General features: G+C 40.3%; 1 protein-coding gene across 5 annotated transcripts in view; it reads right to left on the minus strand.

Annotated features, from left to right (window-relative positions):
• The window catches only part of svil (supervillin), a 157,747-nt gene that overhangs the window by 96,880 nt on the left and 33,456 nt on the right, over positions 1-27,411 (minus strand). For 4 of the 5 annotated variants that reach the window (XM_012965660.2, XM_012965654.2, XM_012965655.2 and 1 more), the window contains exon 2: positions 24,546-24,613. In XM_012965660.2, the coding sequence (XP_012821114.1) occupies positions 24,546-24,613 (68 nt within the window). Of the gene's footprint in view, positions 1-15,004; positions 15,019-24,545; positions 24,614-27,411 lie in introns of those variants that run through there. The other variant, XM_012965659.1, reaches the window with a different exon arrangement.

Raw genomic sequence — 27,411 nt, forward strand, 5'->3', positions numbered from 1 at the left:
AAGGAGCGTTCCTTTCTCCCCCTCCTTCCAGCAATCAGGATAGTGCAAAGATTGCTCGAGTTGCAGGAATGCACCTACAGGTCACCTACTCTGTGCAGCCGAGGGCCCTGGCCCACAACCAACTACACACTTACACTCAACACCAATTATAAGCTAACAAAATTAAACAATTAAAATAATATCAAACAACCAGAATTTGACTCTTCACTGATCTGCAGTTAGTATTCTATTTGCTCCAGCTCAGCCATGGCTGAAATACCTTCTGCTTACAACTGGGCACCTATACAGTACTTGTGCTGCATGGCGGATTGGCCAAACCTCTGGTTACACTCTACATGCACTGTGTGGGTGTGTATGCCACCCTGGGTGGGTACCCTTCAACCAATTATTGCTCAGCCATGTACCATGGGTGCCATAAAAGGAGACCAAAAGCATTAAAAAGTAGGGTAGAAATGCTACACTTTATGGTCTGGCCTTCTGTACCAGCCCTTTAGCCAATTCACTGCTGCTGTCCCTGGCACACAATATACTGTAAATCACACAAAGTACATGGCAGCTCAGAAACTAGTGCATTTCTCATCATAATTTAATAATCAGTCCAGTAGCATAAGCCATTATGAGACATAAACCTAATTCTGCCTGAGTATATCCACAGATCCCTAAACTTACACTGACACTGCAGATGGCCTAACAAGATGGGGACTTCCGGTGGATAACTTTGAAGGCCTAGATCATTGTGGTTATGGTGCTGCTGCACCTCTTTGCCGTTACAGTAGGTTGCATATATAAAAATAAAGCATTTCTAGCCATATTCACTTTTGCCATTTAGTGATCCTTTTAATGGTATACCAATTTTAAAGGGGAAATAAAAGTGAACCTAAACTGGCTTCCTGACAAATACAAATGACTACAAATACAAACTATTTCCTAAATTCTTAGGACACGGCAATAGAACAGAAAAATTAATAAATTGTTGGTATTTCTGAGTCATTGCTCTAGAGCTTACAGTCTGCCACAAGAAAGGGTTAAAATTACAGAGAAAAACATGCATACATGCACAAACCTACAGTATTTTAGTGAGATACCAGCGATCTCTTGTCTTGTCATTTTTTTTGCTGCTGACAAAGCAGTCACTGCTTATACATGTGTCCAGGAGGCTTTTCTTTGGCAATGTTTTGGAAATAATAATGTTTATTTTAACAAACAGCGCACAAGCCCCCCCCTCCCCATACAGATTTAGTATTATGTACAAACCATGTACCAACAAGAGAGGACACTAGCTTAGTTGTGATTCAGAGAAGGGGTATGCTTCCAAGAAACTCTATCTGCTATGTATGATAATATTTCTGGCCTGAGAGAGAGGGGAAAGGGCCAGACAGGGGATCCAACAAGTCAACAAGGGAAAGTCATGGGTTATCAACAATAACGTACTATAAGATTAAGATGACATGTTATGGAGCCCCTTCCCAAGCAAAGTAAGCAAGAGAAACAGGCTTCCCAACAGAATCTAGAAATGTAATGAGCGTTGCAACCAGAGTCCCATCAGAAACAGGTCATTAGTTCTGATTAGCAAATTAAGTGATGTGAAATTAATGTGGCTAATAATAGGCTTTTAGTTATTGCACAGGAACAGAGGATTTAATTAACCTGTCGGGGGATTTGCTATTAAAAAAAGGGGGTAAAAAAAATTCAGATATCAGTGAGCAGCCAACACAGCCAAGAGATCAGCCAGGTATGTCCTGAGGATAAGCATGCAACTCAAAGCAACCCGCTGACAACCAAAAGCATTTGGGGGTGTTAGAAACTGTATTTAAACAGCATTTAGGGCACCTTACATTCAGGGAGGGTTCTTTCCAGTTCACACTTACTATTAATGCAATAGTCGTATGTCCACAGTTAAATTACAGGATCTCGACAGATGGATATATAAAAGGCAGAGAACACAGCTTAAGGTGCAACGCTACATATTTTTTGACTTCAGGACAAACAGAAGGCTCCTTGACCATTCTTTTCACCATTTATTTCACCAAGTTTGGGTGTAAACAGCACGGAATCCAATAAGTGGGTGTTCTAATTCAACATGTAAAGGTCCATAAAGTTTCTATGCAAGTCAAACTGCCTTAGATTTAGATGCATACGTGAAGTGGAGTGCAGCTTTATGTGCACCAGATGCACACTAATATAATAAGTCTGGCTAAGAAGTGGCCCAATATAACTGAAGCAACACCACCTTTTATCATATGGAAAAAAGAGAAAGTAGAGATTAATGTTGTGCAATACTAAACAAAGGTCATCTGAAAGGCATATAAGCATTCCTCTATATGAGCAATGTCTGCTGTTCCCTCAAAAAATGTCAAAACACAGAACCAACTCATATGCATATGTCTGGTTTGTGGTTCTAGTCTTTTTATAAATGAAGCTTCACGTCTGAAGCTGACCATAGACAAAGATCTGCCCCAGTTGTGAGCCAAAGGAAGCTGATCTGAACATTCAGCCAACAACTGGATCTCGAGGATACTGGACTGAGGATAATTAGATCGGATATGGGTTGGGAAAGGGCACTTTAAATGAGCGTTATCATGCTGTTACGTTACTGGTACATTCCCCTAAGCCCTTGCATAGGGTGGTAGGACAAATGTTCTCCCTGATTAACATTGATATCACATATGTTGTGCTGGCAGTCTGTAATGCAATCAATACATGAGCAGAACTGCAAAGGCCACTTCAAGGACATGTATTTACAATAGTGATTTATATCTACATATTTTTAACTCTTGAAGAAACACTTAAACAAATTTGTTATTGAGGAAATGTTCTCCTTGCCCATTTTCTAGGTTATTTATAGTGTCAAAACAAACACGATGCAATTTTGCATAGTTACCAAACTACAATTGAACATAAATGCTTCAGTAAAAGATTAAACTATAGCTTGGGGCTGGGGGGGCTCGGAACGTTCATACCCAACACAGGGTAAATGCAATATCCAAAGGGCTCTACATAGTTGGACTGAGATCAGGGCTGGGACTGGGCCATTGGAGGACAATTTCTTTTGTGTTCTTGGTCTTTTGTTTGGGATCAGTGTTCTGCTGAAAGGTGAACTTTGCACCATCCATTCTTCTTTTGATTTAAAGAAAAGCTCAGTCCTTGCTGATAGCTCTAGAGCATGATGCTGCCACCTTACTTTACTGCAGGCATGGCCCAACCATATTAAAAGCTCTGTTCAGTCTAATGCAATGAAGACCAAGATGCAGTATCTATCATCCGTGGAATATGGGCTTGACATTGGCATCATATAAAGTACCCCAAATCACCAGAGCACCCAAGGGCAAAAACTATAGGACAGCAGTTGCAACTAATGACATAAGAGAGCAAATACAAAACTCTACAGATTTTACTGGGTGGCTAAGGTTCCATGGAAATGCAGTTACTGACAGCAGGCCTACCCTTTAGTTTGCAAGGGTTGCATGTAAGAAAAAGCGCTGGAATTTTCCAGCAAGGACCCTTATGTATTTGCCCCCTTATGTGACACGGTCCTCACCCTCGGTTTGTTTGTTACTGGAATCTTTTCATTATTACAATATTGTATTGAACTGGCGAGTGTTTGGACAATAAAGGCTGATTAATCCCCATCAGACGGTTTGTATTAGACAATTTAAACATGGCTGATACAGAGTATAATGAATCTGCATACCATAAATAAACAAATATTCTCAGTGTAAGCGGTCTGAAATGTCTGGTGCTGGGCCAGGAATAACCCTTACACTATCTGTGTAGAGAAAATGTTCCCGTCCCTGCAATAAGGAGAAAGGATTGTTTTGCTTTAAGCAGCAACTCTCACTGCTGGGTAATGCAGTTTATGCAGTTTGTCAATAGAACAGATACGGCAGCTCCCTGGGCAACATTCACAGGTCTGGTTTTAGTCTCCCACCTTCAGACAGCCCAATTCATACAATTATTTTACCCCCTTTGATGGCAGCACCAGTCCCCCTGCATTCTCTATAGTCTCCTGTGTCTAAATTTCTTCAATACCATCTGGCATTCACATTAAAGATGAAATATCTAAAATGTTTCAAATTCAAATTTCATTACAAATATTGTTTTTTTTTTATTTAAAAAATGTGTATATACAATGTTAATATCTACATGGCCTGGTGTCACTTATAATGATGGGGTTGGGGTCCCTGCACACTTCATTGTGCTGAAATTTAAACCCGATGGAGCAATAACCCACTTGGAAGTAGTCTAAATAGGCTGGCAATTGAGGTTTTATTTTGTTTCTTATATATCCAAACATTGTCTTTTTACAGGAGCCCCTTGACCTTACACAAAAAACACAATTTACAATGGCAGACTGCAATTTAGGTCATGGCAGTAGGTGAAGACCACTGGTTCAGACCTATAGCAGGTCTATGTTAGCTTATATAAAAACATTATCAGTATTAAAAGAAATAGTAATTCCATGCCATGGTCAGAGAGCAGCTATTTTTGCTTTTCCTTGCCAGCCCACCGCATAGAGTTTGACTCTATGTAATTTATGAAGCCATGAAGTAATTGTCAATTCCTAATCATATTCAGTAACCACTGGTGCCCACAGCCTTGACAGAGGTCCTACTGAGCAATACTAAACTATAACAAAGCAGCAATGGCCGTCTGGGGTTTTACTAGACTTTTGAGGCAAGGCACCTTCTGCCTAGAACCTTGTTAATATCTGACTGTAATTAAATAGCCAGAAACAGGTGAAAGTGAAACAATTTGGTGCTTGTGTTATAGAATATGGTTTATGGGGTGAGGGTTAAGTTATACCTACCTTGGTACTAGCACAACAGCAGAATATAGTATGAGACAACAATCTAGGTCTTTCAGCGCAAGAAGGAATGGTATGGCCAGGTGTAAGGAGTCACATGCAAGGAACCAAGAAATCTTGGTTTTTTAAATAACTCCCAAATTTTAAATAACTCCCAAGAGGCTTGTTATTTGTCACTTAATGAGCCGTAATTCTAGTTAATAGCTACAATATTTTATACCCCTGGCTGGCATCTTTGGCAAGCTGGGCTGCCAGGTCACATGCTGGCTGGAGTTTAGTGAAATAGGTCCTTTGGGGGCACTGTGATAGTCAATCCACCGACCTTTCCTGCTAAAGACATGCAACATGTGCTTACAGCCCACCCTTCTCCAGAACCCTTGCACAGTATCTGCCTGCCCCAACTCTCTCTAGAGGGATACAAAAGTTTGCTGGCTTTATGGACTGAGAACACACCTACAGCAGATTGCAAGGTACACTAATCCCCATACATAGCTGGTATGCAACCTGACTCCATATGTTCTATTGCGCACATAACATGCTGGTTTTAAGGTCCACATCTCCCAGCTTCAAAAACCGACACCCACGGCACCCAGGAATGAACTGGATGCGTCCCTAGGCACCTCAGAAGAGACATTGTGTGCTCATGTAATATTACTGCAAGGAATAATGCGCCCTTTATGTAAAGATAAAGTAATTACAGTAATGTATTAGTGTACTCAGCCCATTAGATGGCCTCTTGAAAAAAAGAAAATATCCAAGGCTAAAGTGAGATTCTGAGACAATATGCAACTGGGCTTTATTTTTTATGGTATTTAGCTTTTTGTTCAGCAGCTCTTCAGTATGGTATAACAGCAGCTATATTGTTGCTATGGTCTTATTTTCCCCAGCAACCAGGCAGCAGTTTAAATAAAGGTGGCCATACATGGTGCAATCTGCTTGTTTGGTGACCTTATTCAGGCTAATTCAATCACTCAAAACAGCGGGTGTATGGGCCGTCAGATCAAAGACCACATCAACAAGCTGATGCGGTCCCTGATCTGACAAAATCTGCCCATGCATGGCCCCCTTCAGAGACTGGTAGTATTGTAAAAACACAAGTAATAAAAAGTAACAATAACAGTTTTTGCCTGCTGGGGTCCGTGACCCCCATTTAAAAGATGAAAACAGGCAGAAGAAGTAAAGCAAATAACTCAAAAACTATAAAGAATAAATAACGAAGACCTGTGAGTGAGGTGCACTTTGTTGTTATGAAAGATAGATAGATAGATCGATGGGAGATTCTGCAAGAGGGGATACATTATCCCTTCTATTTCCTAATGCACTGGGGTTGACTTCAGATTTACATTGCTCACAGCCAAACGCCTGATTTGTACAAATGAGTACAAGTTGCTAATGCAGCAAGTACACGGTATAGAAATAAACAGAACTAGATGCACTGTGCTTCCAAGTGGATCTGTTTAAGTGCCCGGCAACGATTCCCCAGCTGAGCACGCTGAGTGTTTGTGAGCATTCCATGGCAATGGCTTCATGTATTACATTGAAATTTCATGCTGACTCCCAGATGCAAATCTTTGTGCAGAAACTGGAAAATAAATTTGGGTTTTATTGTCAGCCGAGACATACCGTGGCTATTTCCTGCAAAGCTGTACTCTCCTAATCTGAAGGGCCTATTTGGAAAACCTATATGGAGATATTAAGTTGTGATAGGTTACACCCAGCCCCTACAGATGAACAATGCTGAGATCATTGCAATGCTTCTAAAAAGTAGCTAGGTAAAAAGAGTGCTGGATACAGAACAGACAGACAGACAGACAGATAGGGCATGCAATCTTTTGGTACCAGACGCAGGACGTGGTAGAAAAAAAAATGCCTAATTTTCTGCAGAATAAATTTATCCTGAAACATAACCAGCATTATGGGAACCTTACCTCAATTACCCCAAGCACAATGCCCTAAATCAGTACTGTCACAAGTAGTTGGCCAATTATTTTTCAGTCTATGGAGCCTTTGAGCAAACTGGGGGACTTTAGAGGGCCACGCGTTGCCCTGGGGACTCCATTTGGACAGCCCTGCTCTAAATAGTGATTACCTCTGCCTACCCCTACCTGGTTGCCGTCTCTGACACTGGCATGCAAACAGATGTTTCCTAAAGGCACAAGACACAGAGAAGGGAAGTAAATCAGATTAATACAAGATCATTTAAAAAAAAAAATATATAGACCTGTATTTATTTTTTAAAAAGGCCCATATGCAGATGTTTCTCAAGGGCTAAATGCAGTTGTTTGGTGAAATCTGAGATGTCATGTATGGCGAGATTGCCAAAGTATCTCTACGAGAGCTCTATATGGCTCATCACATGAGCTCCTACACCTTGGTGTAACATCTGTTGCTTAAGATTTTAAGCCTTGTGCAGCATAGCTGGCTTTAGCATGAATTAGATGAATACTCTACATTTCCCTTATACCCTGTGGAATTCCCTGAGAAAGAAGTACATGTAAATGAAGCCAGCAGGTCAGGGTGAGTCAGGACTAGAGTACCACATCTCCGGGGAACATACTTTCACCACATCTGATACAAATGTGACTACCTTAATTCATAAACATTCTTCTTACTTGAATTAATGAAGAGGAAACCCCACTTTTAAACCAGGTCTGACCTTCATCTTGGTATGGTAGGAACCATCAGCATTAATCAACCCTACTGTCAAGTTGGGTGCTCAAACTCTCTAACTGTGCTTACAGGTAACACTGGCATTTCTGTTCTTCATCCTATAATTTATTTTTTTACAAAAGCATTTCTACAGTTGCTTTAAGAGCTAATCTGGGGCCAGTAATTAAAGGCCCTAACTTCTGTGAGCAGAATGTTCCACTGACATTCTCCTTTTCCTCGTTAGAAGTTATTTATGTCATTCTAAAACACACTTTAAATATGCCTGGCATGGGAATGAGGTAACCTTCAGCCTCCTGATATCTATACATGAATTATGACTGGGCATTGGAGCAACAGTCACAGCAAAAGAAAATGCACCCCAATATGTAAGGGTAGCCATAGGGGTTTCTAAAATACAGGGGGAATCAACAAGTAACACAACTGCGCTAAAATCAGGAAGTCAACAATTATTTGCTATTCTATAAACAGTTTATGGTTATCCTCCAGAACGAATTTATGACACTAGTAAAATATACTGTATTACAGACAGTAGGAAAACAATACCCAAGGGCATACACAGTTAATGAGAAATATGCAAAAGAGCATGTGGACCCAGGGCCTTACTTTAGCCCCTTATAGCTTAGGATGTTATATATAATAAAGGCCTACTCATGTATCATTACTTCCTTCAACCCAAACCATTCCCAGTTAGTTTGGAAAAATACTGGTCTGATCTGGCTATGGCTGATAAATAAAATAGCTATATAGCCCCATCCCACTAAATAAAGCCACTTTGCCAGTAACAGTGACATGTGGGCAAAAAGAGGAATAAAGACCATTCATATCAATAGACGATGTATCCAGCACAACTGCAACAGTCAACACTGGTATACAATGAAAAGGACAAGCAGCTTTGTCAAATAAACATATTGTCAGCTTGTGTTTATCAGGGTTTAAAGGTTTCCCTTAAAGGTTGGTTGCTGTTCTCACCAAGACCTGTCTCTCTTGGGAACCCTATGCAGTAGATGGAAAGCCCAGTCTGTATGTTGTTGATGCTGTTCTCACCAAGACCTGTCTCCCTTGGGAACCCTATGCAGTAGATGGGAAGCCCAGTCTGTATGTGGTTGATGATGTTCTCACCAAGACCTGTCTCCCTTGGGAACCCTATGCAGTAGATGGGAAGCCCAGTCTGTATGTGGTTGATGATGTTCTCACCAAGACCTGTCTCCCTTGGGAACCCTATGCAGTAGATGGGAAGCCCAGTCTGTATGTTGTTGCTGTTCTCACCAAGACCTGTCTCCCTTGGGAACCCTATGCAGTAGATGGGAAGCCCAGTCTGTATGTGGTTGATGATGTTCTCACCAAGACCTGTCTCCCTTGGGAACCCTATGCAGTAGATGGGAAGCCCAGTCTGTATGTGGTTGATGATGTTCTCACCAAGACCTGTCTCCCTTGGGAACCCTATGCAGTAGATGGGAAGCCCAGTCTGTATGTTGTTGCTGTTCTCACCAAGACATGTCTCCCTTGGGAACCCTATGCAGTAGATGGGAAGCCCAGTCTGTATGTGGTTGATGATGTTCTCACCAAGACCTGTCTCCCTTGGGAACCCTATGCAGTAGATGGGAAGCCCAGTCTGTATGTGGTTGATGATGTTCTCACCAAGACCTGTCTCCCTTGGGAACCCTATGCAGTAGATGGGAAGCCCAGTCTGTATGTTGTTGCTGTTCTCACCAAGACATGTCTCCCTTGGGAACCCTATGCAGTAGATGGGAAGCCCAGTCTGTATGTTGCTGCTGTTCTCCCCAAGATGTGTCTCCCTTGGGAACCCTATGCAGTAGATGGGAAGCTCAGTCTGTTTGTTTTTGCAGATCCCACCAAGACATGTCTCCCTTGGGAACCCTATGCAGTAGATGGGAAGCCCAGTCTGTATGTTGTTGATGCTGTTCTCACCAAGACCTGTCTCCCTTGGGAACCCTATGCAGTAGATGGGAAGCCCAGTCTGTATGTTGTTGCTGTTCTCACCAAGACATGTCTCCCGTGGAAACCCCATGGGAAGCTCAGTATGTATTGAGCTTATAGATCACTATAGATCATTATGGATCACTAAGGGGGTTCTTAAATCCTGTGGTTTAGTTAAAACCACCCTGCACATGGCACACAGTAGTAGCATTGAGAAGGGATCACTTATTTTCTGTCGATGTTCCTGAATGGGGAGCACTTTCTGTAGGGTAAGGTGTTCTCCTGAAGACAACCATGGTGATCAAACTCAATACTCCCTTCCTCTGCCAACACAAGTATATAACCCAGCACTCGACTTTTACTTTGTTTACTTTGCAGGATGCTATAAATTACATATTCTTTAGCTTTAAAAATCTGCCAGTAAGAGGTCTGTAAAGATCTTGCAAACACTTCTGCTTGGACTATAAAAGCTACTAAAGAGAAGGGATCAAAGCAAGGCATCTGGGAAATGAAAAATCACAAGTAAGCAAGAGAAGTCACAAGTACTTTGCTATGGGTGGGTGGGCCTAGAAAGGGGTTGCTGGAAAAAAATATATAAACCATTTCCTGGTTCCTAGGCAAGCTGCCTATACACATTAAGGATTGGGGCTGACCAGAAAACAAATAGCTACTAAACACACAAATCTGTACCACTGGTCTGGTATAATACACACTAAGAATAAGGTACACCATTTCTACCCTAGATCTTTGTCAGTTGTAGCTTCTCTTTCACCCAATATACAGACAAGGTCTCCTTAATTCCCTCTATCTACTATAGAGGTTTTCAAGACTTGGTTCAAGGCTGAGCTCCAAAATTTGACCCAGGCCACCCCCTTTAGATTACAACACGGCTATAAACAGTAGAAAACACTGCTGTATGACTCATTACACCATAGTTCCAAGAATATCAGCAACATGAAATAAGCATAAGCCTCAAATATCACTTTCAGGAGTTACCAGAAGAGCAATTAGGTATTCAACCCTAAATGGCCTTCAGGGTGGCCTTCCCTGGCAAGGCACCACAGTTTGGGAACCTCTGGTCTGGTTGAAGGTGTAGTGCAGCAAGCACACTTGTGAAGAAACCTAGCAGAGGGTGATTAAACTACTGGAAGGTCTAGTCCTCAGCACTCTATACTGTGTATAGGTTGACTATGCCCTCCACTTATTAAAACTGCTTCTAACTCATCACTTTGAGATATTATAAAACATGTGTTGTTGAGCTTCTTCTGCTGGTAAAGATAGACTCATGATTTTGATAGAAGGAAGGTAATTGAATGGTGGGTGCTGCCTATCCAGGGGGCGTACCAGCTTGTTTTGCACATACAGGTACCAAACGTTAATACACCCATAACACAAAAAGTGCAACAGAGCAAAAGTATAGTAACTGAACAAAGAAATTCCACAGCATAACTCACAGATCAACAGAAATGGGAGAGGATCACTAAATATATAAGCACCGTCTGGAGAGATGACTAAGGAAAAACAGCTGTCAAAAGCTCAAACAGAAAAGCAAATATACATCAATATCTCCATAGTTTACATATATAAGCAAGAGGATGCACACTGAAGCTATCAGATGAACTTTATTAGATTATAATTACATACAAATCATTGCATTTTATTGCACATGATTCAATCAAAACTGATTGCACTCCCTGAGCGGCTGTAACTTTCAGGGCTTTGATTTGGCGCAACCGAAATGCAGAAATAAACCGAAATGTGAAAAAACCATCAAGTTACTGTCAATGGGCCACATTAGGGTGACTGAAAAGTGAGCTCCCACTCCATAATGTAACTAAAACCCCTATGGGCAAAGTCTGCACGTCGTCTGCCATCCGCCTTACCTGAAACACTGATTATAGTGCACTGCAGTATCCCCAGCATGGCGGTTATAGGCTTCTGCTCTGCTCCCACTCCTAGACACTAGCTGGAGACTCAAATACACACGGACCCTTGCCATAAAGGAATAAGAGATATATTTCTAATAATGCTAAATATGGCAGAAGAGTCCTGCAATATGATCGCTGTCTCTGTCAGTATATCTAGACCAGGGTGCACATTCACTTTCTTTTAAAGGTATAAATAAACTGACATTCTGCTTATTTATCTACACCTGGTATGTTTATTTATAGGACTGGGGTCTGCTACTACTCATTTACCCTCATTCACACACTGCCATGAAACACAGGGCTGCAAAGCACAGACCAGCCCACTCTAGTCCATTATTTTAGTTACCAAATAAAGCCGGTATGGTGACCTAGTCATATGAGTAACCTTTACATGTGAAGATACAATGGGTGAGACTCACAATAGCGCATAACATTTTCATTCAGTTTGGGGGTGCATCCATAACTGCTTCTATTCTCAATGCCTCAATGATTATCTACAAGATTGTTAAATTTAATGGAAAGAAGGTAAAAGAACTCGCATGACTTGCACATAAAATAAAAATAATAGGACTACGACAAACGTTCTTGGTTTTATTAAATAAAAACCTGATTTAAACATGGAATTTTACTGAGGCCTATTAATCCAAATCAGCTGGAAGTTAGATGTTCAACCTTTGTAGTAAAACATACTTGGCCTCATTTATAAACACTGGGCAGATTTGCACCAGGGCAGTAACCCTTAGCAACCAATCAGTGATTAGCTTTTTTATTTACAGCCAGCTGCAATTTAAACATTGAAAGCAATCATTTAATTGCAAATATGATCCTTCAGAGCACATAGATGCTTTGATCGAACAAATATGACAGCAACCGTACACAGGACCTTCCATTACCAATACACTGTGCAAAATCACTGAATTAGAAAATATTAGAAAACTGGATAACATGCGATTGGGAACAAATAGCAGGAAGCCAGCCATCTTTGCTTGTACCAAGAGATAAAGGGACATGTACAAGGTCACAAGGAGATGACAATGGGATTCAAACAGCCATCTCCAGCATGAAATCCAGTGTGTCACATTGAAAGCAATTCAATTCCAAGCCAACTCCAGCCAGAGATATTTCACAAATATACCACTGCTAGTAAATGAGCAAACCCAAGAGTTGGGTTGAATATCAGAAGCACAACTTTGTTAAACCAATGTGTCCTGGTTGCCTCTGACGATCAAAGAAGAGTAAGGGTGGAAACATTCAGTCTATGCACCCTTGACCTTAAAAAGTTCCAAAACACCTTCCAACAAGAATCAGGTTTCCATTTATGATTCACTTAGTTGACCAATAAGCACTGGCAAAAGAATTAAAAGTCCTTTCACATAAACAACACAGATGGATAGAGTTTCAGCTGATAATGATCTCTTGGCATAATTCAATTAGGAGGTAAACAAAGTGGGAAAAAAGTAAGAAAACAACCCAGAAATACAGGATACAGAATACAGGAAAAGAAAGCACTTCATAAAATGGTGCAAAAATACCCCTCTCCTTCAGGACATTACCTGAAGGGAAACTTGACCACCGTGATAAATGCGGACACTAAAGCTTTGGGTACAGTTCATCTGCATTTCTATTAAATGCAAAATCATTTGTAGCTCTAAGAAGCCTTCACCAAAGAGACTGTTTTACAATATTATGATGTCTAAACTCAAAAAAGGTTAAAACACAATATGAAATGAAAGAAAAATGCTGTATGGCTCTATGGCATGGCACACAGTTGCACCTTGGTTAAAACTTCACTTATGAACTCCATGTAGCTCCGCCCTCTGTCTGAGTGAGCATATTGGGAGATGTAGTTTGAGAACATGTGGGGTCCTTGAAGTACAACTGCAGATATTAGCTGGAGGAGCATGCCAGGATTGTTTTACAGGGTGATTTAGATAGAGGGACAAAGAGCTCAGCTAAGACTGCTGCTAAGTAACCCACCTAGTTGGCAACGCCCTAAAACATGTCCCTAAAAAATCCAAAACAAGTGAAGAGCGAGCCCTGGAATTCCTCTCTTGTAAGCTGTGGTGAGCTCTGTTTTCACCCTTTGGATAAATATACCTCTCCCAAGTGTTGTCTTCACGTAGAAGCACAGATGTTATCTAGTTGCATGTCAAGGGTCTCCAACTAACACCTGCTAAGTTGGTGCACAACTTCATATCACTTTAGTTCTGGCTTTTCCCATGAAACACTAGCTGTGTATGTTCAGGGGCTGTTATTTCTGGAACTTTTGGGTTACACCTCATGATTGTAGTTCAGCAATAGATCTCTTCTAGGTACCTCAAAGAACAGGGGTGTCTAGGAGGCTCAGTTGGTTGCCTTCCAAATTATATTGAGGCCTCCATTTTGCCTCAGAGCTCCTCAGGCATATTTTGGCTTGTCTTAAGAAGTTTTTCTCATAAAATAACATCATTTGAAGTCAATAGGAAAATCTGAAACTGAATTTTGGGATGTTTTCAATCTGGCCTAGTATGAGAAATGTGAAGTTTATGATGGACACAAGCAACAGTCAGCCGAATAAATGGAGAGCAGGGATGCACCAAATCCAGCCTCTTTCGGCAGGATTCATATTTGCCTGAATCCATGTGCCTGACCAAACCAAATCCTTAAAATCACAAAATCACGTGACTTTTTGTCACAAACACGGAAGAAAATTTTCACCTCACACAAGAGCGCCGGTTCTCTTTAACCCTTCCTCAGCCTCATCTGATTATGCAAATTAGAATTCAGTACAAAATTCAGCAAATCTTTTGTGAAGGATTCGGGGTTTGGCAGAATCCCAAAAGGGTGCATCCCTAATGAACAGCCATATTTCTGGGGATAATAAACTATGTGCCATATTGAAGGCAACTTTTATTTCCTTAAACAAGAAGATATAACTAATTTTTAAGGTTTCAGAGTACTGTGACTGCCATGATACTGTTTATAGACAAGAAGAGGCCTAGACAATGCAGAACTGGGGGCACTTTCAACAAGGAAAGACAAAGAAGTACTACCCAATATGTTGCTGATGAACTACAGGTCCCAGCATGCACCGATACACTAACCGCCCTTGGACCACAGGTATCCCTGATGTAATATATATATAGTGCAAATACCATCTTCTTCTCTGCTCTACTACGCAAATATTCCTTTATCAGATAAAATCTGAACAATTAAAGCACTACGGGTGATGGTCCCTGAAATGCCTTCCCACCGGCAAAATGAATCTCACAAATTTGCTCCTGCAGGAAACTTCATGCGACTTTGGAAAATGAATCAACGCATATGCCTTTCCCCCAGCAATTCACTCTATTGCGGGTGGAAAGGCATTTTGGGGAGATTAGTTACCTGCGGTAGGCAAGATTAATCACAGGTGACTATAACATACATGTGGCCCATCACTCTAAAGGCCTACATTATATGCTGGCTACACAATAGGTGAGACATTATAATGATAGGAACATTAAAGATTATATAAAGATTGAAGATATTTTGGCAAGCATAATCCAAAACCTCAAGCAGAAACAGTATGGCAAAATGGAAGGGTTACAAATGAACAAACTAATAAATCCTATGTTTCCTATAACAAAAAATTCACACAAACCAATCACATGTGACAATTAAATGAACTAATATACATACTTACTTAAAAATCCAAGGCAAAACAGGTGTTTTTACAGTCTCACAAATGTGTTAAATATTAAAAGAAAACCACAAAAGGGGAGAAAAAATTCACAAGCACTAAAAAAAAAATAAAAAAAAATCCAAAAACAACAAAAATCAATTCCAGGCACAAAAAGAACGATGCAGAGTATTAGCAGAGGGGCATTTTCTGTGGCAGCTGCCAAGAAGATTATGAGATGAGCAATATTAGCCGGGAGCTTTCCTAAAACCTACGCACAGCGGACATGTGACTAAATGACAACCCAAATATTCCTCAGGATCCTCAGAAGTCCTCAGAAAAAGTTAGCAATGGTCCGGTCCAACAAGCTAGCCTTCCCTATCTTGCCTCCATCCATGCCCGCTGTTTGCCCACATGAAAGCAGAAGACTGTTGCTGCCCCGCTGAAAGCCAAATGCAGTGTGCTGGTAACCTTACAGAGCAGCAACCATTTATGGCTTGAACAGACGAGCTCAGGCTGCCGGCTGATCTGCCATAAATAGCTCTGCAAGTGGGCTAGGATCAAGTCAGCTGTTCACTCCGTTACAGCCTGTGGCTACCAGGCCCAGCATTAAAGTCAATATTTGCTTTGAGCGTGGGTCAAGGGGCTGAAGATGTTGCTATTCTGAAATAAACAGAAAGCAGAAATATAAAACCTGGATATAACTCTCTATGAAACAGCTCTAAAATAACTTTTTTTTTTTTTTTTTATCAAGTAAATTCCTGAATATAAAAAATTATAATAACATTTTCACATTTGAGAATGTTTCCCCAAGAGCTGCCAAAATAAAAGGACAAAATGCGTTCACCACAACCTCCTTTCCATAAAGTGGGTGTTAGAAAGAGTGGTGCAGCTGCGCCCATGTATTGCTGGGGCAACTGGGCACAAATACTCCTGTGCGGCAGCAAATCCCAAGGAAATGTCAGATTACTTCTCATTTTAGATAATAAGCATTGCTGGGACTGTAGCACAAGAGATTATTTGCCAGAAATGACACGGATACCTACTTCTGCAGGTGTATTTATGCTGTAAACAAAAGCACATGTCCCACTGGCCAAAACCAATATGTTCAGATCCAAATCAGATCAAACCTTTACCAAAATAGCCACCAATCATTATAAAAACATTTACGCAAGTAGCCATCCAAGTAGTGAGCCAAATCAGGCCGATCTTTTTGACTTCAGGCTTGCAACCAGATCACACAGGGGCCCGTGCACAGCTGACCACAGTGGACTATATACACACCTCAAAAAGTTTTTTTTTTGGCAAACGATTTTCTGCACAATCATGTCTAAATAAAAGTCCCAATCAAATGTTGAATGGACAGGCGATCATTTTTAACCCACAGAGTGGCAAATAGCCTTCCGGGCCAATCAAAAAAAGGCTGAATTAGTGGCCAATATCTCTTTGTATGTACACCTTGAGACTGTTTTACTTACCACGAGACGCAGTGATTTTAAACAGATTTTACCAGTGTTCCAGGAAGCCACAATAGGTGCACAGAGCATGCTGGGATGCTAAAAGCGACTTTTCCAGGGTCACAATGAAATGGACCCAGGGTCTCTAACATGAAATCCAACATTAAAGGATAATCATTTACCTTCTAAGCCAACAAATTCACACAAAAGTATGAAAAAAAACTAAAACCCCCATCTTTTTAATACAGAAGAATCTCAGTAAATGTTCTGCCAATGTAAATGAAGGTTGAAAGGGGCTGGGAAAGGCAGAAACATAAGATATAATTCTGCTTAGGTTCAGATGTGAAAAAGCTTTCAATAACCACAGTTGCAACATTTAGATGGAAATGTACCAACGTTTTAAATAGGAAAAAAAACTTTAAAACTAATATGGACACAAGTTCCATCATAACCCTAATCTGACAATGTTCCACCAAGTAGTGGGGCAGGAGGGTCAAAATCAACTGTAGCGTTTCCATAACTATCATAGTTGGAGGGGATCAACAGCAACATCGGAACTTAAATAAATGTAACGTAAGAATTTAAATGATTTAACATTGAGATTTACTACAAACATTTTGCTATACCTAGTACATTTCTATGGTTCTCATACAGTGGTGTGAAAAACTATTTGCCCCCTTCCTGATTTCTTATTCTTTTGCATGTTTGTCACAAAAATGTTTCTGATCATCAAACACATTTAACTATTAGTCAAAGATAACACAAGTAAACACAAAATGCAGTTTTTAAATGAGGGTTTTTATTATTTAGGGAGAAAAAAAATCCAAACCTACATGGCCCTGTGTGAAAAAGTAATTGCCCCCTGAACCTAATAACTGGTTGGGCCACCCTTAGCAGCAATAACTGCAATCAAGCGTTTGCGATAACTTGCAACGAGTCTTTTACAGCGCTCTGGAGGAATTTTGGCCCACTCATCTTTGCAGAATTGTTGTAATTCAGCTTTATTTGAGGGTTTTCTAGCATGAACCGCCTTTTTAAGGTCATGCCACAACATCTCAATAGGATTCAGGTCAGGACTTTGACTAGGCCACTCCAAAGTCTTCATTTTGTTTTTCTTCAGCCATTCAGAGGTGGATTTGCTGGTGTGTTTTGGGTCATTGTCCTGCTGCAGCACCCAAGATCGCTTCAGCTTGAGTTGACGAACAGATGGCCGGACATTCTCCTTCAGGATTTTTTGGTAGACAGTAGAATTCATGGTTCCATCTATCACAGCAAGCCTTCCAGGTCCTGAAGCAGCAAAACAACCCCAGACCATCACACTACCACCACCATATTTTACTGTTGGTATGATGTTCTTTTTCTGAAATGCTGTGTTACTTTTACGCCAGATGTAACAGGACACGCACCTTCCAAAAAGTTCAACTTTTGTCTCGTCGGTCCACAAGGTATTTTCTCAAAAGTCTTGGCAATCATTGAGATGTTTTTTAGCAAAATTGAGACGAGCCATAATGTTCTTTTTGCTTAAAAGTGGTTTGAGCCGTTTTTGCCCAGTCTCTTTCTTATGGTGGAGTCGTGAACACTGACCTTAATTGAGGCAAGTGAGGCCTGCAGTTCTTTAGATGTTGTCCTGGGGTCTTTTGTGGCCTCTCGGATGAGTTGTCTCTGCCCTCTTGGGGTAATTTTGGTCGGCCGGCCACTCCTGGGAAGGTTCACCACTGTTCCATGTTTTTGCCATTTGTGGATAATGGCTCTCACTGTGGTTCGCTGGAGTCCCAAAGCTTTAGAAATGGCTTTATAACCTTTACCAGACTGATAGATCTCAATTACTTTTGTTCTCATTTGTTCCTGAATTTCTTTGGATCTTGGCATGATGTCTAGCTTTTGAGGTGCTTTTGGGCTACTTCTCTGTGTCAGGTAGCTCCTATTTAAGTGATTTCTTGATTGAAACAGGTGTGGCAGTAATCAGGCCTGGGGGTGACTACAGAAATTGATATTGAAATTGAAAATTGAAATTGATAAACCACAGTTAAGTTATTTTTTAACAAGGGGGGCAATCACTTTTTCACACAGGGCCATGTAGATTTGGAGTTTTTTTTCTCCCTTAATAACGTAAACCTTCATTTTAAAACTGCATTTTGTGTTCAATTATGTTATCTTTGACTAATAGTTAACGGTTTTTGATGAGCAGAAACATTTAATTGCGACAAACATGCAAAAGAATAAGAAATCAGGAAGGGGGCAAATAGTTTTTCACACCACTGTATATAAAGGAACCCTTCTGTAGACATGGGAGAAATAAAAAATTAACTAACAGTATCAACCTATAAATAACAACCACTGGGGATGCTTATGTGGTGCTTGCATTGGAGAGAGCCTCTTTAGGGAGATGCAATATGGCAGCTGTCAGTCTTTTGTTCACCCTGGTAAAGGAATGTCAAGTGCAATTTGGGTGCTCATCGCATTTCTAATAATGTCAAACGAAACGTTTAAGTGCTTTTATTAGTTTTTCCACTGCAGACTCCAAGAACCCTTAAGATGTTCGGCTCAGTCTCCACTCTGCCAATTCGAGTCGTTATGGGTTTATGAGCGTTTGACATCACTGTCTGAGAAGTTGAGGGGTGCTTAGGGACCTGCAGCCACGGTCTGGGCTTGGAACAATATAAAAGCTCCCAAGCAGGCTTCCCAGTACCAAAACATCTTCTATCCTCTCAACATTTCAGTGATCGATGATACGAGCACAATAGGTGCTTCTGCCTAGAATCTGCCAGTCATGTCCATTTAAATATCTCGGGACCGGATGCTAAATTTGGTTTGGCTGATGTCACTGTGCAAGTCAGAACTGGAAAGTCACATAGCTATTTACTCCATGCAACGTTCCTAAATCCCCTATTAAATAGATGTCTATCTAACAGCTCTCAGTTGTCTGCAGAACAAATACTTCACCAAATTAATGTAAGGAGAAGACACAGGGCTTATATGCACTTTAATAATATATAAATGTTCAGGAAAACACTTTCAAACCATTATACTTTTGTTGCTATAAGTAGCAGCTGCTGAGCTACTTTCCCTGCAAGGTTAAATGATATTCCATAAATACCAATGTAATTGCGCCCCCAGTGGCTAAACTTAGAATGCCTGCATAACCTGGTAAAGCCAAACATTTTCAGAGCACTGGAATACCCTGATTTTACTTCACCAGGAAATATCATTATTCATTTATAAATATATAATTTGCCAGTTTAACAACCAGAAATGTGTTTTCTCCATATTTTTAAGAGGCCAAAAAAAATAAGGGAAGGTATACTTATAGAACTCAGCATACGATTGGCTACTTATACATTACTTGCTTCTGGAAGCAGATCCTAAACAGGGATGGCCAAATCGTAATCCTGTTCTACATAGTCCATCCGAGAGAAGCAAAATCACCACAAGTACATATTTCAGCCTGGGGAGGATTTTCAAGACAAGCTACATGGCCATTCCCAAGTTTGGGATCTGTTATCAGCAAACCCATTATCCAGAAAGTTAATCTCCCATAAACTCCATTATAATTAAATAATTCTAATTTTTAAAAATGATTTCCTTTTTTCTCTGTAATAAAACAGTATTCTGTACTTTTTCCCAACTAAGATATAATTAATCCCTATTGGAGGCAAAACAATCCTGTTGGGTGTATTTAATGTTTAAATGAATTTTTGTAAACAAAGTATGGTGATCCAAATTACAGAAAGACCCCTAATCTAGAAAACCCCCAGGTCCTGAGCATTCTGGATATCAGGTCCCATAGCTGTATTAACTTATAAGCTTACACACAATAGGGTTTTCATTTCCTATGGAATAATATGAAAATATATATTATACTTATGCAAATAAGGCTCCACCCTTTTCTTTGTAATTTGATCTTTGATGCCATAGTTACAAAAAAAATTGTATTAAATGGGGGAGAGGGTCTGCAGAGTATGGGATCAGTTTGTTCAAAATATCGAAACTAATTATATATATATATATATATATATATATATATATATATATATATATATATATTATACTCTCCATGTGCAACTGCCAAATGCAATAATTTTTTATAAGGAAGACAAACAGGCAGATTCACATGGGATTTACAATGCTCACCTTATGTTCAGTATAATCCACCAATCCCTATAAACGCCTACAAGAGAGCGGTTGGGTATATCCCCGTGTGCGCCACCCTGTAACAAGTCCATTGGACGCTATACACCCCTGAGTGCAAAGGCAGCAGCCTGATACACTAATACAGAAGCAAGTTGTGAATAGGAACCAAAGACGGCCGTGACCGTCCTACAGCTTAGGGCTACAGTTTTAACCATTGTAACCTCGTATAATCTGGGGTTTTATGCGCTCAGAAAGACTGGTAATCCTTTCACTGAGTGATACTAAATCATCATTATGGCTGCCAGGAAGAAAGGCTCGTTTATTCCTCATTCTCCAAACTCTTTAGGATCATTTAAAACAGCTGTGCTAAATATTTCCCTTTAATAATTCAGTCGGTGCTGCCAGACTGTAATCAGCTTCCCTTCCTCAAGCTGTCATATTCCCTAGCTGGAGAGTAGGGTGATTCACAAATAATCATAAATAATAACACCATCGCTCAGAACTATGGTTCCGCTTGTGACATTCATTGTGTGTATTGAGTAGGAACGCCCAGTTTGTCTTCATCAGGTTGGCTACTCAAGGCCAAGCAAGATATGGATCTATTCATAGGTGCTTTGCTTACCCTGTTCGGGCTGATGCATTAAAAGACCAGAACGGGTATGGGATACATTATCCGGAACTCTGTTATCCAGAAAGTTCCGAATTACAGGAAGGCCATCTCCCATAGACTCCATTAAAAGCAAATAATTCAATTTTTTTTTTTTTTAAATAATTCCCTTTTCCCTACAGTAAAAAAAACCCAGCAGATTGTACTTGATGGTAACTAAGATGCATGAATACATATTGGTAGCACAACAATCCTATTGGGTTTATTTCATGTTTAAATGCTTTTTTAGTAGACTTAAGGTATGGGACTCCAAACTACAGAAAGATCCTTTATCCGGGAAACAGGTCCCATGCCTGTAACACATTTATTAAATCCAACCCCAACCAGATAATTCAGAACAACTTCACGATAACTTTTCATATAGCCATTTGACTGTGTGGAAGTAACCAAATATTTTGACAGCCCATTGTTATGGGGCTAGGCACCAGCTCATAAACTAAAGATACAAGACATGTACAGCACATATACAGAGACCTATAGTGAAGAAAAATTATGCTTTTAAACCTTGAATTAATACCCTTTTTATGCAAGCCAGTACTTTATTTGCTTCAGTTGCCCCTGGGTGAAACTGCCTAGAGATACACAGCCTGTTACCCCAAAAAATTTCCACATAAACACCCCCAACAAGCTACTATTTACTCTATAAGTCACATTTATATTATTTCTACCAAAGTGCCTATCCTAGCACTTATCAACCCTGAACCTCATTTTCCAGTTTGCTGCCCAGTTTTCCATTTTAGTCAAATTGGTCTGCAAAGTGGCAGCATCCTGCATGGAACTTATAGCTTTGCACAATTTAGTATCATCAGCAATTAACAAGTTAAAAACAAAGGGTCAAGGACAGATCCCTGCAGATCCTAACACTTGGCCAGTTAGAAAATTACAGCGACTCTTTGTAACCATATATTGTAACTAAGTAGACCACATCCACTGCCATTCCACAGTCTAGGTTCCTGCTCATATTTTCATATAGGCAATTAGATTAGGCTGGCTACAAAGGTACACAATCTGAAGACTTGCATGCCAGTGTGACATAGCCTGCCCAATGATGCAAGGCAGAAAACAACAACTTCAGCTTCTGTAAAAACCTGAGTAGCATTTTGTCTTTCCTTTTTATATCTTTTCTTTTATATTCTCTTCTAAAGTGATGACAGTATTCCCTTAAGTAATTAAGATGGCAGCGGCCCAAGGGAGGAGAGGATTAGAGCAGATAAGGAAGTTCTGAGTGAGCAGATGAGAGAAATAATAAAGAAAAGGGACTGCAGGAAGAGTGGTTCAGACTTGGCTACGAGGATGGGAATACGTGGGTGGAAATCCCCTTGGTTGGGGAGTACAGATGTAAGGACACTCTGTGCAAGAGATGAGGGAAATGTTAATGAGAGACAGAATGGCATATATTAATCAGACTACTATATGAAAGTACTGGGCACACCACGAGTTCATGGCTGAATATAGCCCAGTAGATATGTTACATTCTAAATCCTCACCATTTGGCCAATGGCCAACAACTGAAATCAAAGCATGATCCCTTACACCAACTGAGTTTCGTCATACAGTGGAAGGGCAGTGGAAATAAGCATGAATTTAGTTTAACAAAAGACTGTGTAGGGACTTTAGAATCCTGTTTCTAAACACAGGTCCCAAGATGTTGCTGCACTGCACTATCCACATTTTCAAACAAATAATCAATGTTTAAAACACACTGGTGTAACATACAGCAGTTATGCACCTGTGTTTTATTCATAGCAGGGTTTTCCACCATTGCTTATCTACAACTTTACAGTCAACAACTGGAAAGCTGAATGTGAAGGTGTACTGTTGATCCAGTTTAAAGATCTTTTGCCTATTGTTTTAATAAGGAAATATCGATGTTCTCTTATTTCTTGCACTAAACAAAAAATTGAACCCATCTTTACTTCATCACTTCCTAGTATGTATGTATGTATATCTTTATTTATAAAGTGCTACTTATGTACGCAGTGCTGTACAGTAGAATACATTAATACAAACAGGGGGGGTTATTAAGATAATAGATAAATACAAAGTATAACAAATACAAATAAATACAAGGTACAGTTGCAATAAATTAAGAGTCAAAGAGACAAGAGGATGGAGGTCCCTGTCCCGTACAGTTGGCTGATGGTTCAGCTGAATCACTGTTTGCATAGAAGAGGCTAGTAAAACAAATTGCTATTCCACAGATAAACCCTTTGTATAATGAGTTGCTCCTTATCTCAAAGCCTAAAAAGGCTGCATCATAGGGTGTGTTTATACAGAGCTCATAAGCTCCTTAAAAAAATGACCGTATTTACAGGGGGAGAGCGTGAGTTTAGGGGGAAAACAATTTTTCATTACAGCGCCTTGTAACTGCAAAAAAACTCAAAGTCTTAAATATTGTGCTCATGTTTTGTAAATCCCCACATAGGCATATACTGCCCCTTAAGACTGCAGATTATGTGGACAACAATAACAATGTTAATTTTCCGTAAAGTTAAAGGTTAAGCTTTAGATTAAAAAAAATGCGTATAGGAGACATGAGTTAAAAGGGAACTCCACCCATGCTTAAACATAATTTCAAGCAATATACATCAAATATGCAGTCTTTTCATGATTTTTTATGTAATAATATGGTTTGGAACAGTTCCCTAGGCCCCGCCCCCTGTTGATCTGGCTGGCTACTTTGAGAATCAAAAAAAAAATGTAACAGTAGTTGCAGCAGTAGTCCCTACACATGTGATATCACTAAGGAACATCACAGTGCAGTGCATTGTGGGTTATGTAGTTCCTGCATGATGTCTTTGGAAAAGTTGCTACAATTTGCACCATCAATGTTTTAGTCCCTCCTCCCCTGCCAGGATTTCAAATGATGCAGAAAGAGTAGAACTGTTTTGCAGCTGGATTTCAGCATATTAAAATGGTATTTATTTATATATTTTTTTGAAGGAACAGATTACAGTGATAGGTATATTAGAGGTTTCTGTGTTGTGTGGGGCTCCTTAAATTTTAATTTGGAAGACAGAGTTCCCCTTTAATGAGAAAGTTCTCCTGATACTCTGTAGTATATCTAAAGGGGGGGGGGGGGGAATTCAGCAGTAAGTACAACATCCAAAAGCAAGTACAAAGAAGGGAAATACAAAGGACTGTATTTATGCTTTATTAACTGAGATTTACATTCTTTGTCTTTTCTCTGAAGGTAAAATTCCCCAATAAGCATAAACACGACTGCCTCCTTGCCAAGGGAAATCCTGTCTGTGCTCATTCCTCTGTATGTACACGTTAAGGCTATTCTCCCCGCAGATTCCCCTCATACCTGCTTCTGAAGTGACGTCAGTTCTAAGGCAGAAATCCAAACGGGACTTTTTCAGTAAAACACAAGACCTAAAGAAAACAAAAAATGACTTAGTTTGTATCATGTAAGACTGGATTGTACAGGCAGGGGGCGCTGCAGAACAAGGAGCCTATTTGGAAATGAATGCACAGCCAAGCGCTGCTTTTTGTATCATCACTTCTCACAGTCACCGAGCCTCTAAGTGCTGGAAAATCAAGCTCCTACAAGACCCATAGGCATGTTGCCATACATACCCCTGCATGGAATGAGGGCAGCATATCTGAAAGCATTTAAGCCTTTTGAATTCATGAACATGAAAAAACAAGCATAAAGGAGTGCAAATTTGTAAAACAAAACTGGACCAAACAGACTTAGAGTACAACAGTAGTAGGGCCCCAACACCTGCCAGCAGCCAATAGCTTTATAAGGAAAAACATATTTCTTTTTTTCCTAATAAGATAATGTGGATTCTCTTTTCTTTTTGGCCAGCTGAGGTTTTACGGTCTCATACAACTGGGCTTCTTAACCTTTTATAGAAACTGTTACACCTCCATGATTTGGTCTAGAATAAATCATCTGCTTTATATTTATACTGCTGTCTGTATATTAGTGCAGTGGACAGTGTCCCAAAATGCCCCTATGTTACAGGGGTCACACTGTTTCCCACTATACAGGCATTTTTGGTTGCTGGCCTGAGGATTTGGAACGGCTTAAGCAGAATTTTTCTGCCAGGGAGTTCAGTTTTTATGTTGCCTTTGAGACCTTACATAGAGTCAAATGGTTGGACGATCTGCCTATTTTAACCTCAAGTCCCAACCTTTGCTGCATTCATGGGAGATTCATCAGTGATCCCAAATTCTCTTTAACATTGCTCCCAGTGGCCTCAAAGTAGGTGCCATTTTTATATTTCTGGCTTGGAGGCAAGTTTTGGAAGCACAGAGACAGTTTTACTCCTAGTGAAGCCTCCTGCAGGCCAGTAGGCCACATGGGGCTACCAAAAAGCCAATCATAGCAATTATTTGGCATCCCCAAAGAACTTTTTTCATTCTTGTGTGGCTTCCCAATATTTTTTACATCCGAGTGTAGCTAAAGAGTGAAAAAGATTGGGGATTCCTGCATTAGATCATCCAGGAATATTTGGCCCGGAGGCATCAGTGACTGGGGCCAAGAAACCTTCCTGCTACTGCTGAGATCTGCTAGTTCAACACAACCGCTGAAGCAGTTCATTAATACAGTTCAGCCATCCATCCATGCATGTCACAAAATATCAGTTAGCTAAACTGAACATTATCCCATGTATGAGTGAGATATTGGATGTCGTATTCAGCATCACAGGAACAGAACCAACATTTTAATAAAGAAAAAGTCCAGCCTGCTAATCCACAAGCCAGTCTTGCTCCCTACTGGAAGTGTAAAACCACAGAATTCAGATTCATGTTATCAGCATGTTATTCATGTAATGAGATCATTTGCACCATGGTTTCTCCTTATATACATTCACATGCATCCCTTTAGTTGTAACGAGTTTTATGTACATTAAGATCCAGCTATGTGCCGGCCAACAAGGACTGAAATGTCGGCAATGTATTTTTGCACTCTGTGCTTTTGCACTCTAGCAAGGTAATGAACAGGTTAAATTTGCAGTGATTTTCAGCGTAATGATACAAAGAAAATTGCAGTTGAGGGCAATCAGAAAAGATAAATGCTTGAAGCGGTGGAGGGATAAGAAGGCCGGGCTCAAATGGAATCCAAAGGCTAGCCATCCCTGGCTCTGTGCCAGAGAGCAAGGCACACAATGAGCAGCCCTGTGCGCTTCACCTTAACCAGCTGTATGGAAAATAGACCCAATCTTTTATTTGTCGGATAAACAGGGGCATCACAAAGGGCATCCGTACAGTACAAAGCTTCCCAGAATGGGGAGAGAATACAGAACTCTAAAGCAACTACTGAACCACATAAGGAACAAAGAGAGGGAAGGGAGGTCTCCAAACACTAATACACCTGCAACAAGAATGACTGCATCCCATCTCCCCACCAAAGGCTTGGTTCCGTCATGGCCCACTCCGGATCTCACAGGACTCCACTATGGAACAGGTGTCTGGTAATAAAGGGCTGCTTCCCCTCAGGGTTACCTTTCTGTTTGTTATAGAATGGCAGATTCTAAGCAGAATTATTTCTCTATTTCCAACTTTTAAAAGGGGGTTACTGAATCCAGCAGCCAAAAACCTATAGCTGTGAGGCTACAATGTTACTGTTACTTTTTATTTTATTTTTCTAATTAGGTGCTCACCTATAATTATATCCGTCTCTCATTCAAACCACTCCCTGGCTGCTAAGATATTTTTAACCCAAGCAACCAGATAACTGTTGATATTTGGAATTAGAGAGTTACCGAACCATTCCAAATTGTCTCACTACATCATTCTAAAAGTTAACCCAAAGTTGAAAAACCCCTTTAAGAGCTCTGTAACCAGTTAATGGTAACCTCCAACAAAATCTGCAGTGCTTAATTGCTAAGGATCCACCTCCAGGTCAGGCTGGGATTAACCTATGTGAATAACTATAAATGCAAAGCTCAACCTACTCTAAGGTCACCTGGGTGGGTGGGTGGGGGGTCAGGTGTGAGTATTGAAAGAACTGTACCTGGTATAGAGGCCAGTGTATATCAGCAGCAAGTATTTGCTGCTGGTTTCAATGACAAATCATAGGATAGGGGAAACATAATAAGTTCAATGATTATCTCATTTGGTCCCAACTGGACCCTTTCACACCTAGGGGCTGACAGAAGCTACTGGAAGCCTAAGCAGATATACGGATATAACTGAAGTTATATGTGCAAACTAAAGTC

This window comes from Xenopus tropicalis, chromosome 6 (genome assembly GCF_000004195.4).
Source record: "Xenopus tropicalis strain Nigerian chromosome 6, UCB_Xtro_10.0, whole genome shotgun sequence".
Lineage (NCBI taxonomy): Eukaryota > Metazoa > Chordata > Amphibia > Anura > Pipidae > Xenopus > Xenopus tropicalis.